The sequence below is a fragment of the Emys orbicularis genome, chromosome 2, assembly GCF_028017835.1.
Source record: "Emys orbicularis isolate rEmyOrb1 chromosome 2, rEmyOrb1.hap1, whole genome shotgun sequence".
Taxonomy (NCBI): Eukaryota; Metazoa; Chordata; order Testudines; family Emydidae; genus Emys; species Emys orbicularis.
Window position 1 is genome coordinate 98,050,218 of NC_088684.1, and position 13,139 is coordinate 98,063,356.

Below are 13,139 nucleotides of genomic sequence, written 5' to 3' on the forward strand. Positions count from 1 at the left end.
AAAAATAACAGGAGTACTTGTGGCACCTTAGAGACTAACAAATTTATTAGAGCATAAGCTTTCGTGGGCTACAACCCACTTCTTCGGATGCATATCATGAAGTTGATGGATTTCCACTCCATACGGCTAAATGCAGTGCCTTGCATAATGACAGGTTTCAGAGTAGCAGCCGTGTTAGTCTGTATCCGCAAAAATAACAGGAGTACTTGTGGCACCTTAGAGACTAACAAATTTATTAGAGCATAAGCTTTCGTGGGCTACAACCCACTTATGCATCCGAAGAAGTGGGTTGTAGCCCACGAAAGCTTATGCTCTAATAAATTTGTTAGTCTCTAAGGTGCCACAAGTACTCCTGTTATTTTTGCGGATACAGACTAACACGGCTGCTACTCTGAAACCTGTCATTTTTTATTCTAGACTCCCATCTGAAGCTTTCATCAATCAAACGGATCCAACTATTTTACTTCCACTTTAGGAACTTGCCAACTTGCTAAATCAGCTGTTGAACTCTATGTTTTTGTTTCATCACAACTTGATTTATAGTAATCAGTTGTTTGCAGGACTTCCAGATATTCATTGACTGTCTTCAGTTATTTCAGAAGCTGACAATTAGATTAAAAGTAAAATGTTTCTATCAGAATAGTCTTTTCAGAGAGCTATCAAAGCTGTCGACAATGTTTAAAATTTGAATCTTAAAGAATAACTTCTGATGTATCTCTTTTTTCACTCTTTATGATAACCTGTTTGAAGACCAAAGTTAAAATCTAGACAAACGGTTTTCCTCCACTTTGCAACTATTCTTATAGTAATGTAGATTACTTAAGAGTACTAAATTATCTGTAATATTTTATTTTAGAAGACAGATAAGTTGGGTTATTTGGGAAGGGGGCGGGGGGAGAGAAGAAGGAAATATTTTCATAGCCAGACAACAAATGAAGGGACCAGAAAATGAGGGTTTGGGGCTTACAAACATGAAATTATTCCTTTAGCCCACTATGCTTTCCCTAGTTTACCGCTATCTTACCTACTTACCAAGGTTTTCTTTTTTTGCATTTCTAAAGAACTTTTGCCAATAGGCAGACATCCTGTGTATTTTTCTCTTTTGTATTTCTTAATTATAAAACTCAGTCCAACAGACAAAGGACACACTGATTTTGAAAAATCACTAGCCTTATTTACCTCCTATAATTTAGTGATACTCTTGTCTGAAACTAACAGGTACAAAAATGAGACAACAGAGCAACACAAATTGGATTGATTTGTTTTTAATTTAGACTAATACTTGTCACTACAGATTGGTTTTAGTGTCCACCCAGAACATTTACATTCCACAGTTTAGTCTTCAGTTTATTTTTTGCCATATTGGAGATAAAAAAAATAGGAAGAAAAAACCTCTCTCCACTGTCTAGCTATGCCAAAAGAAGAGTAGGAGGCACTGGATATGGTTTTAATTTAATTAAATATGTGGGATTACACACCAGATAAGACTGTACAGTGGAGGTAATTCTATATGTGTTTCCATATACTCTGGGGGCTGCCATCAGGCTTCCCTCTTCCCAATCCAGATCTCACTGACCCCACTACTTTAACCCCATCACCCCCTCCTTGTATGGGGGTTAAGAAGGGAGCTATAAGGGAGGGGCTGACTCCCTGCCATATCAGTAATAGGAACCCCAAATCCCCTTTCTCTGCTCCTTTAAAAGGATTCTTCCTTTAAATCCTTTACCAATCCAATTTACCTGATCATTGTACCCATTCCATACAGAGTACCTGCTCTGGACATTTTGCCACAAGCTTACATAACGAGTTGCGACATTAACCCCTAATGGCCTAATCCTCCTTTCCAAGCCCTAACTCACTGAGGGGAGGCTAAAAATCCACCTTACCTCAGCCAATCTGGTGGTGAGAGAAAATGCCTTCCCAGACCTCCGAGAAGAGCCATGTCTAGCATAATGCCCACAGCAGGTAACCATAAAGTCTGGTATTTTAACCACTTCCATAGGTGGAACTGTGGGTGCTGCTAGCCTTGTCCAAGTTAAAGACGGCTTTGCCAGAACTGCCTTGGGTGTAATTACACCCCTATCTTCAGTCAGCTGTTATGGGGAGGAGGCAGTCGTCCCCGCCCCCCCACCGACCTGTTCTGGCTGTACTGTGTCCTGCTTCTTTACCTGAACAGGTAATTGTACCGGGGGGGGGGAGAGGAAGGAAGAGGAGAACGTAGAAGAGGGGCCTTAATGGGGGCAACAACCCTCTTCCTACCAACCTGCCGGAAAAGCCCTGTGCATGCAGTTAAAAGGGTAATTCACCTTCTCCTTCCAGCCAGATAAAGGACCCCACCTCTTAATATGCAGTGAGGACATTATAAAAACAACTTTTGTTTTGAACAGCCCTGAAGCCAGAAAAACTGAGCATCAAAAGTTGATATCTGGCATAGACTTGAGTTGTTTTGGATTAAATTAATTTTGATTTCACCAATTAGATTCTTTGAAAATTATATATGCACAGTACATTTTGCATAGACTTTTACTAAGTTCATAAAGGAATCAATCCTACGTAATTATGTCAAAGGAATTTTATCATTAATTTCATTTAGAACAGGGTAAAGACCAAAGTGCACAGAGGGGGAAGACCACGCTGAACCTTCATGCACAAATAACTTAGCAGCTCACTTAAAAATAAGTGAGTGGTGATACTCAACATGTACACCTCATAAGGTCTTCTTAAAAGGTCCAGTAGAGGATCAAATATGGCGAACTTATCAAACACAAAGACATTAAAATATACAATTTCAAACTGGTCAAAATGGATCTGCTTCACTCCACCACTCATAAGTTATTTTTTTATTTCTAACTGGTGAAGTTAAATATTTTTTTATTCGATACTCCTTCCCTGCAACTTGCATGGCGGACACACACCCAGAATTCATTCACTGTTCCGTTTTCACTGAAATCACTGTGTCACAAGATTACCAAGTAAAATTTCCCAATAATCATATATCATTTAACAAAACACACAAGAGTAATATGTACCTTGTTTTATTATTGCTACCACCAAAATACAAGTGATAACATAAGTTACTTACCTCAAGAAGACCTGTCAAATATTTCATACAAATTGTGAATGGCTCAGTTGTTGCAGAGTATGAACTCCAGCCTGGGTGTGCAGTGACATGGACCATTCCTCGTAACGTTCTCTCCAAAGAAGGCAATCCATAAAAGTGGGGCGCATCTGTTACCCGTAAACACTGTAGCAGTTTCAGAGCCAGCTGTGTTCGGAAACAATCAGTAAGTTCCAAGCCTTTTCTGTTCCAAATACAAAAGGCAAATGTATCAGATGGAAGTATAAAAATTAACTTAATCGGTATTATTTTATTGGATGCCAATGGCATCTTATTGTACCTGTAGTTCTATAAGTCTAGGTATCAAAATCTCTTGTATATGGTAAAGCAGGACAAAGTTTGACATTTGCAGCTTCAAGTGTTTTTCAGTTCTGAAAGCCCCAAATTTCAATTTGAAAAATTTAGGATCACTCACTCAAATAAAAAAGGGATGAATACAGAAAGAACCCTGTAATATACTAAGGAACACACCAAAGAGAGGGAAAGAAAAATCCAGAATTCTGGATCCCTTGTTATGAGAAGAAGAAAAAAGTGCCGCCTTCACTAGTTGCACTTTAAAAATTTACTCCGGTCTTAGAGATGATAAAGGTATCAGAGACATTTCCTGTAGTTAAAGTGCTACCAGGCTACCAGATAAAAATGGTACAGTGTTATAGGCCATGCACCCAGCTGTTAAGCAAAATGTGGCGATCAGCAGGGATTTTTGTAACTCCCCCACCTTTTTTTTAAGAATGTCTTCCTCACTGTTACAGATAAAAATAAAATGAACTGGAGGGAAAAAAAAGACTATTGCTTTGAAGAAACCATAAACAGGTAAACTGTGGTTAGCTTAGTTATAAGGTGAATATTATTATTCCAAATTGGCCTGATGTTGGGAAAGGTACAATTTTAAAAATATTTTGAATAAAACCACAGGTAGCAGTAAAGAGTTTTATTAATGCATTTAGGCAGAAACATAAGGTTAGAAATGTCTGGTTATTGCTTTAGGGTATGGAGACAAATTAATAGGAAATTCACATTGCTACTACCATGACCGCATAAATTAATGTGGAAACAGGTTAAGACCTTCTATTGGAGCTGAGAGTCAGGGATAAGGGCCAAACTGCCTGTGGCTGAAATAATTAGGCCTGAAAAAAGAAATAGGGTAATATTAAATAACAAATATTTGCTGATTTCTCATTTGTTGATGATATGATGTCTCAATTACTCTGATGTCCCTTATTCGCTTATAAATAACTGCCAGAAAGGCAGCAGAGTCAGCATCCACTCATGCATGTTTTATCAACTAATAAGAAGAAATGACAAGTCCTACCCCTTCTCAGATAACAAATTGAAAATATATTATTTGCTGTAACTAGAAATACTATAGCCAACACCACAGACCCCAACCTCCATAAAAGTAGAAAGTACTCAAGCAATTTTAGTATAGAATAAGTGAAAGGGCCTAATGTTGGGCCTCACATCAAATGGCAAACATATTTTCCACTTTACACGGTGAGGATTGAAGATACTTCCCTCCCATCACTTGCCCAGATCCCTTAAATTATTTGGTCTCTAATCACCTATAAAGAACACTGGTTTTTGCCATGGCAAAAGAAATTTTGTCAAGTCATCATTTTCTCCTTTTTTTAAAAAAAGGAGAAAAGCGCTGGTACATACTGTAATTATTACCTATCTATGCACATATATAAAATGTGTCTATATAACAGATTATACAATTACCAACAAGTTTCCAATGTTTCCATTTAGCTAGAATCTTGAAATTTGGTATATTCATTAGATCGGATTGTTAAGTACAGAAATTAGCCCAAATTTGAAATGTGACCTTTCAATAAATTACTAAAACATGAATAGTTTTTAATCAGATGTCTGTGTTTCACATGTCTTTATATACATACAGAATATTGGAGGAAATTACTAAAATTATCTGCAAGGGAGCCACTGTGGGGATGAGACCTCAGATTTGAAGATATGAAGATTATAGTTAACCAGTTTTATTTAGTGGGTTTTACACAATATATTTTTCATTTTTTTAAAAAGAATTATAAAATATGTTACATGCAGCTGTTTAAGGGCCTGATCCAAAGTTTACTGAGATCAATGAAATGTAAAGACTCCCATTGACTTCAACTGGCTTTGGATCAAGCCCTACAAGACCACACATTTGTTCATCAGCATTTGTATGCTATATGAAGATGTATTCAATTACAGCTGATCAGAAAACAGCAAGAAAATTTTGCAAAGAATTTCCCTGAAAAAACTGTCATTTTTCATCAAATATTCAAAGGAATTTGGCCAGATCTACATTTGATCATAGGCTTGTCTACAGAAGTGTTTAGTTTGCAGCCGACTGGGGCATAAATCTACTCTGCACTAGTCTGCTGCACGCTGTTTGTCCATGTGAATTCTGCTATCATAAACTAGAAGTTCCCTGGTGCGCTTTAACCTACCTTGCTTTGAAGTAGATTAAAGTAGATTGGGAGTAGATTAAAGCACACCAGGGAACTTTTAGTGTGTGGCAGCAAGGTCCACATGGACACAGTGTGCAGCACACTAGTGAGAGGTAATTTCAGAGCCCTGGTTGCCACAAACTAAGTGTTCATTTAGACAAGGCCTTAGCTGCAAAATATCTGTATATGGAAAGTGACCTTATCCCACCCACTATCAAGTTCTGATACTTTCACAACCTTTAAAAAGGCATGCATGCAACAATATGTTCATGTAATATTAATGTAACATTTCTATCATTGTTACAATCTTTCAACGTATAACAAATAACAGTTTGATAATTAATTTACGCTGTTGTTTTATTTTAAAACAATTAAACTAAATGTCACGGCTTTTACCAATCTGAACTCTCAGGTGACTCTGCCAATAATCACATCTGTCCAAAGGGCAGACTGTTGTGAACTAATATGTGCAATTGTATCATCAATTCTTTCAGAGGCTCACACTTAGCAATAAACCAGGTCTAAGCGGTAGCCCAATTTATAGCATGGCCATAGTCTGATCTTTCGGATCCAAATAAAAACAGATTTGACTAAATAAGTCTGTTTATGTTCATACAGTATACACGATCATATACAAGGGGGAGAGAGTATTAAAAAAAATATATGGGGTATTAAATATAGAGGGTATTAAAAAAAATGTAGTTACAATCTTTTTCTATTGTGCCACCAAGGACTTATAATTATATTACTGAGGTACAATATTTCAGCTACCATATATTTGAACCCTGAATCATGTGGACAGATCCTCTTATACTGTACCTGTTAGTAACTGATGTGAAGCAGAGTAGCAACATGTTAAAGAGACCAATCAGTTCTTTCTGCAGTTGTTGCCTGACAGCAGTCTGTACGTCATCTGTTTCATCCTGCTCCTGGGATTCAGGTCGTACCAGAAGGTCTAAAAGTGAACTTGAATTCTAAAGAGGGAAATAACATTAAAATCTTCGATTCCTATCCTAATACCCTGTCTACTGAGAATTATTTTTTTTTGGTCCACTTGTTATAAGTTAAAATGTAGTTTAATAATTTCACTAATGAATACTTCTTTTAAAAACCTGAAATGTATACTTTTCTATTAGGTCTGCCAGTCTACTAAGCAGTACACAAGAAAAGTTCTGATCATTAAGTCATAGTACACTGCATTATGAAGCAGTGCTATTCAAGATAATGCAAATGTCAGATGAATTATTTCCCTGAGATTCCAAAAGCATGTGAAAAATACACACATGCAATTGAGATTAGTTCAAATTATATCCTCCTGTTTGACTACATTTCCTGAAAGACTCAATCTGATGGCTTTTAGTTGTTAATATATTTTATATTTAATGGGCTCTCTTTTCAACAGTGCTTAGGCTCCCATTTAAAGGAGATGGAGTGATCCAATTTCCATAAGTAGTCAGATTTTCATAATAAGTGAAAGCAATGGGAGCTGCTGGATGCTGAATACTCACTTTTATGCTTAGATTACATTTCATTTGTACTCTTTAAAAAGCAGATGATATGCCCTATGCAGGATCTCTTCCAAGATAGAAAACCAAATAAATTATCCTTCTTTTAGCCCCATGTAGTTTAGAAAATAAAGCAACTGGTACCTTATTAGATCAAACACCTAAAAGTACTGCAGACTTCATCCTTGGTTAATAGTATTTTACTATCAGTTTTTCATAGTATCACTTCAAAAGAAGTTTTATTTACGAGCTACAGACAATCAGCAGCCAGTCCAAATAGAGAATGCATTACCACCATTTAAGTAGTATCATTACTACGAAGTCATAAGCTTAACACTGAAATCATAGAAGTATATGAGTAGAAACCTAACAGTATCATCTGGCAAAAGCAACACTTGCCATCAGAAAAGTCATTCACACAACAAAAAAGCAAAACCTTTTACAATTGTTTGATGTTAAATCATCAAAATATTAAAAGTTGTGGTACAGACTACAAGGTAACCTATCACTACTAATGATAAATTTAATTGTAGTTCTTGATTTTGTAAAAACAATAAGATTTTCTTTAAAGCAGCAGAAACCACTTAGCTGTTTTCTACCAGGAATGCTTTAACCAAAAGCAAACAATAACAAAATCAAGATGCATTTTAAAGGCTTTATTTGTGGATGGTTTGCTGCTATATCACTTTGTGAAGTCTGCAATTTATATTTTCCCCTAGGTATATTCTTACATGTTTAAGCACTACCTCCAGAATCCACTGTAGATGTTCTGCCTCCAAACTCTTCTTCTGTTCCCTAAGCAACTTGTTTAGAAAACTTAAGACATCAGCCAGAAGCTTCTCATCTTCTGTAGAAGCTGGAAGTACTTGCAGAAACCTTTGGTACAAACAAACAGTATAACTATGGATTTCACTTTCATATCTGAAGCACATGACTTGAGATCTGAAATTCCAACATGATATAAAATATCCATCAATATAGCAACACTATGGACTTCTCTATAGTAAGGATTAAATTTAGAGATATGAACAGAAGTAAAGACAGGGAAAGAGCTATTAACACTTAAATATACTACCAAAACTAACTACAAGGGAAAAGAGCTGAATTAGCTGCCTTCTTTTTTACAATTCATCTTTTAAATTCAGTTGTTTTAGTCATATTTATTATTTAGATTTTGCTCCTTTTCTAAGTGCAAGTTATATATACTTGGCAACTAAAAAGTAAATTCCTTTTTAACATATCTTTTTTTTAAAATACTGAAAACAGAGGATCTTTTCTTGTCGTGTTATTCTGTAGAGAAAAGTTTATTAGGAAAACTCCAAGTATTCTATACATCTTAAAGCTTAGATACTTAATATTATAGGGGCAGCTGGTAGCAACCGCTATTTAGATTGCTTAACATTTTCCATTATGTAAGATTTTTGACCTTTTCCATAAGAAGCTATCACATTTCCATTGTTTGTAACAGGCCTTTGCTATTCAACAGGGGAAATCCTCTCACAGAGAAGTGCTTTTTCTTTGTCCCAGGCAATTCCATTTAGATTTAGCTCAGTTCGAAAGTGTTCAAATCATCATTTTCCACCTCACTTGTAGTCATCAGAAATTTTTGGCAGTGTGCCAAAAGTAATGAAGATTCCAAGACTGGCTAAATCTGCTACCACAGTAGCATTACCAACATCATAGATACACCTGTGAGCTGCCAGAGTTGCTGCTATGTGGAAGGGGATCGGGGGAGAGAAGGGGGAAAGCCAAGCTTCCCCCCACAATCCCTCCTGCCTACTTCGCCCATTCTCAGCTCCAGAGTCCCATCCCATCTCCCCACTGTGCCCAAAGCACACAGGACAAGAGCTTCTTCAACTCCTGCATGCAGGGAGCCAAGAAAGAGAGATAAGCCAAGCTTTCCCTGGAGCCACTCCCTTCCTCCTCAACTCCCAGGGAGAGCAATTACTGAGCTGGGCTCTACTTGTAATCCTCTTGGACCAACATATGGCCCCAGCAGTCCATTCTCATGGGGCAGGAGCCTCCCCCATGGCTGGGTGGGGAAGCTAGCTGGGCTCTCCCCAACCATATTATGGACCCAGCACATGGTACCAGCAGCCCATCCTGTCCTCTTCTGGACTAAGCTACAGCTAATGTATTTAGTCCTGTCATTCAAGAAGTAGCAGTCTGTGCTGCAGTCATGAAGGCTATGGGTTCAAATCCTGTTGATAATGCATGATGGGGAGCATGTTAGTTATACATAGTCGAGAAAACTGTTGCTCTTCGAGATGTGTTGGTCATGTCCATTCCATTCTAGGTGTGTGCATGCCAATGTGCACGGTTGTCGGAGATTTTTGCCTTAGCGGTATCCACTGGGCCGGCTGTGGCGCCCGCACGAGTACGGCACTCAAGGGTCAGTATATCAGGAGCCCCCAGCCCTATGGCCTCTCAGTTCCTTCTTGCTGGCAACTCTGGGCAGGAGAGACAGGTTATGGAATGGACATAAGCAACGTATCTCGAAGAACAACAGTTATGACAGGTAGGTAACCATTTTTTCTTCTTCGAGTGCTTGCTCATGTCGATTCCATTCTAGGTGACTCACAAGCAACATCAATGGAGGTGGGGTCAGAGTTCACGGTCTTGCAGCTTGCAGCACTGCTCTGCCAAAGCCAGTGTCATCTTGAGCTTGCTGGGTAAGCACATAATGAGATGCGAATGTGTGGACAGACGACCAGGGAGCGGCCCTACTGATCTCTTGGATTGGTACCTGTGCCAAAAAGGCCGCTGACAAAGCTCGTGCCCTAGTCGAGTGTGCCGTCACGATCGCCGACAGAGGCACCTTTGTCAGCTCACATCAGTAGCAGATGCAGGCCGTAATCCAGGACAAAATCCTCTGAGCAGACACTGGGCAACCTTTCATTCTGTCAGCCACCACAACAAACAACTGCCTTGACTTACAGAACGGCTTTGTTCTATCTATGTAGAAGGCCAGCGCCCTCCTAACATCCAGGTGTGTAGCCTGCGCTCCTCATCTGACGCACGAGGCTTTGTAAAGAAGATGGGTAAGTATATGTCCTGGCCAGGATGAAACTGGGAAACGACCTTGGGCAGAAAGGCTGGGCTCGGTCCAGGGAGGATCGGATGTGGTCCGGCACCCTGACTACCCAGTGTAGGTCGTGCCTGTTGGGGATGTAGACCGATGCCAGCCACGTTTGCAAAGGCCGAAGATGGAGCCAAGCATGGCTGACCACATATGTACACGTGGCCATGTGGCCCAACAACCGCAGGCAGGTGTGAGCTGTGGTGAGTGGGTGGTTCTTTACATGGGAGATAAGGTTCGACGTGGCCTGAAAACGTGCTTCTGAAAGGAAGGCTCTGGCTCACATGGGGTCGAGAACTGCCCCAATGAACTCTATTCAGTGAACCGGCGTTAAGGTGTATTTTTTTTCTTGTTTATTAACAGGCCCAGGTCGCAGCATGTGGAACGCACCAGATCGAGGCTCCTCTGCACTTGCTCCCGAGACCTGCCCTCGATGAGCCAGTCGTTGAGATACAGGAAGAACTGGACCCCTCAACGTCTCAAGTCAGCAGCCACTGGCGCCATACATTTTGTGAACACGCTCAGGGCTGATGAGAGGCCAAAGGGCAGCGCCCTAAATTGAAAATGGCGTCCGCCCACTATGAAACGGAAGAAATGTCTGTGACCTTGAAATATGGAAATGTGGAAATAAGTAGGGCCCTACCAAATTCACGGCCATGAAAATCGCATCATAGACCGTGAAATCTGGTCTTTTATGTGCATTTACCCTATACCAAACAGATTTCATGGGGGAGACCAGTGTTTCTCAAATTGGGGGTCCTGACACTTAAGGGAGTTGCAGGGATTATTTTACAAGATTATTTTAGGGGGGGTCATTGTTTTGCCACCCTTACTTATGTGTTGCCTTCAGAACTGGGCAGCTGGAGAGTGGTGGCTGTTGGCCAAGCGTCCAGCTGTGAAGGCAGAGCCCTGCCAGCAGCAGCGCAGAAGTAAGGGTAGCAATATCATACCATGCCACCCTTACTTCTATGGTGCTGCCTTCGGAGCTGGGCAGCCGGAGAGTGGAGGCTGCTGACTGAGGGCCCAGCTCTGCAGGCAGCAGTACAGAAGTAAGGCATGGTATGGTGTTGCTACCCTTACTTCTGTGCTGCTGCTGGCGGGGAGCTGCCTTCACAGCTGGGCGCCTGGCCAACAGCCACCACTCTCCAGCCGCCCAGCTCTGAAGGCAGCGCATAAGTAAGGGTGGCAATACCATACCATGCCATCCATACTTCTGGGCTGCTGCTGGCGGTGGCTCTGCCTTCAGAGCTGGGCTCCTGGCCAGCATACATCTCTCTCCAGCTGCCCAGCTCTGAAGGCAGAGCTGCCGCCAGCAGCCCAGAAGTACCGATGGCATGGTATGGTATTGCCACCCTTACTTATGCGCTGCCTTCAGAGCTGCGTGGCTGGCGAGTGGTGGCTGTTGGCCACGGTAGTAGCAATGTGAATTTCTTATTAATTTGTCTCCATACCCTAAAACAATAATCAGATATCCCTAACCTTCATTCAGTGCACATACTAGACACAAAAGGGGATGAAATTAAAGTTGTCTGGATAACTATAAATCTGGAGTGTCCTAACTTGCAAGTGCTTGACTTTGCAAACAAAATAACATTCTTTTAATGTCGGAATTTTTAATGTAATATACCTTGATACACTGCTTTGTAACTAGTGACTACACTTTTCACTTATGCTTACCTGTTGAATGCTGTTTGCCAAGCCACGCCCTTCGAAGTGGTCCTGCAAGAGCCAGTGCTAAATTTTAAAGCCAGCTTGTCATTTAGAATATAAAAACTCATCCTAGTCACAGAAGCTCTAACTTCCCTGTGGGACACGGCCTGAATTACTGCATTAAGACAATCCTGCAGTCCACTGGTTGTGTGTGTTATCTTCAACGTAAGAATGTCCTCTGAGGATAGCTTTAATGTGTCTAAAAATCTGAAAAAGAAATAAAGGCATAGAATGACACTTAATAGCCTGCATCTTTTTAAATGATTTTAATAGCCACTGATTTCTTCCTCTTTCTTGTTCTAATGAGAAAATTAACTGTGAACCTCTTAGGTATTCATTTTGATCAATCATGTCTTTAAAAAAAAATTAACCCTGAGCTGGCTTGTTTTTAAAGGTTGGTTTGTATTGAGAAGCTATTGGGCATAATTATGGTACTAACGTCTTCCCAATACTAATGTTGGTAGTCACTTCTATGAGAATACTATTTTATTTTCAACAGAGTATACTAGATCAGTGTGCATTTGCCTATGGAAAGTCAGCATAAATATGACTGTCCTGCCATAAAGATGATGATGTTGTTGTTAGTGGCTCTGCGCCTTCAAATGTCCTAAAATAGATGAAACTTCCAAAGGATAGCTCCGTCCCCATTCTAATGAAGTCCACAACTCATCATCAGTTCCTCTGCTTGTCCAGCCAATCTACTGAGTTGAGGTAGCTTTATACAATACCCCAGTTTCACCCCTCATGAAAATCACTGGCTTCTCTGCTGAATTTGCTGACAGATGTATCAAATTAATTCTATTTTTGGTAGTGATTTTCATGACGTGGACATCTGAGAAATGAACTGAAACCAAAACACTCTCACATACAATCTACTACTCACAGGATATTCAATAGCAATGACATCAGGCATTATCAACATGCACAATGCCACTTCATTATGCCCCCTCTAAAGAGTTTCAATATAAATGCACCTTTGGAAAAGCCTGAGTTTGGTCAGCTTTGTTCCTTCCTTCCCCCCTCTCCTTTAATTAAAAAATGTCTGCAATGTTCATAGGTGTGGAGCTAGCAATGTGGGCCTCATATCATAAATCCTATTTCAACTATGAATAATAAGATGGATAATAAGACAGAAAAGTATCTTATCCTAGATTAGTTACTTCTTAAAAAATTGTTGAGATGAACAGGAACTGGAATTTAAAATACACAACCACAACCTGTGACGTATGTGCAGATAACTCATAAGGAACTAGGTATGTATACTGAAAAGGTGCAAG

The 13,139-nt window shown here is 39.9% G+C and overlaps 1 protein-coding gene across 1 annotated transcript in view; it reads right to left on the minus strand.

The window, feature by feature from the left end:
* RTTN (rotatin) overlaps nucleotides 1-13,139 on the minus strand; it is a 165,762-nt gene that overhangs the window by 84,854 nt on the left and 67,769 nt on the right. Inside the window, 4 exon segments of the mRNA XM_065398735.1 lie at nucleotides 3,083-3,302; nucleotides 6,388-6,542; nucleotides 7,805-7,949; nucleotides 11,830-12,069. Of these exon segments, the coding sequence (XP_065254807.1) occupies nucleotides 3,083-3,302; nucleotides 6,388-6,542; nucleotides 7,805-7,949; nucleotides 11,830-12,069 (760 nt within the window).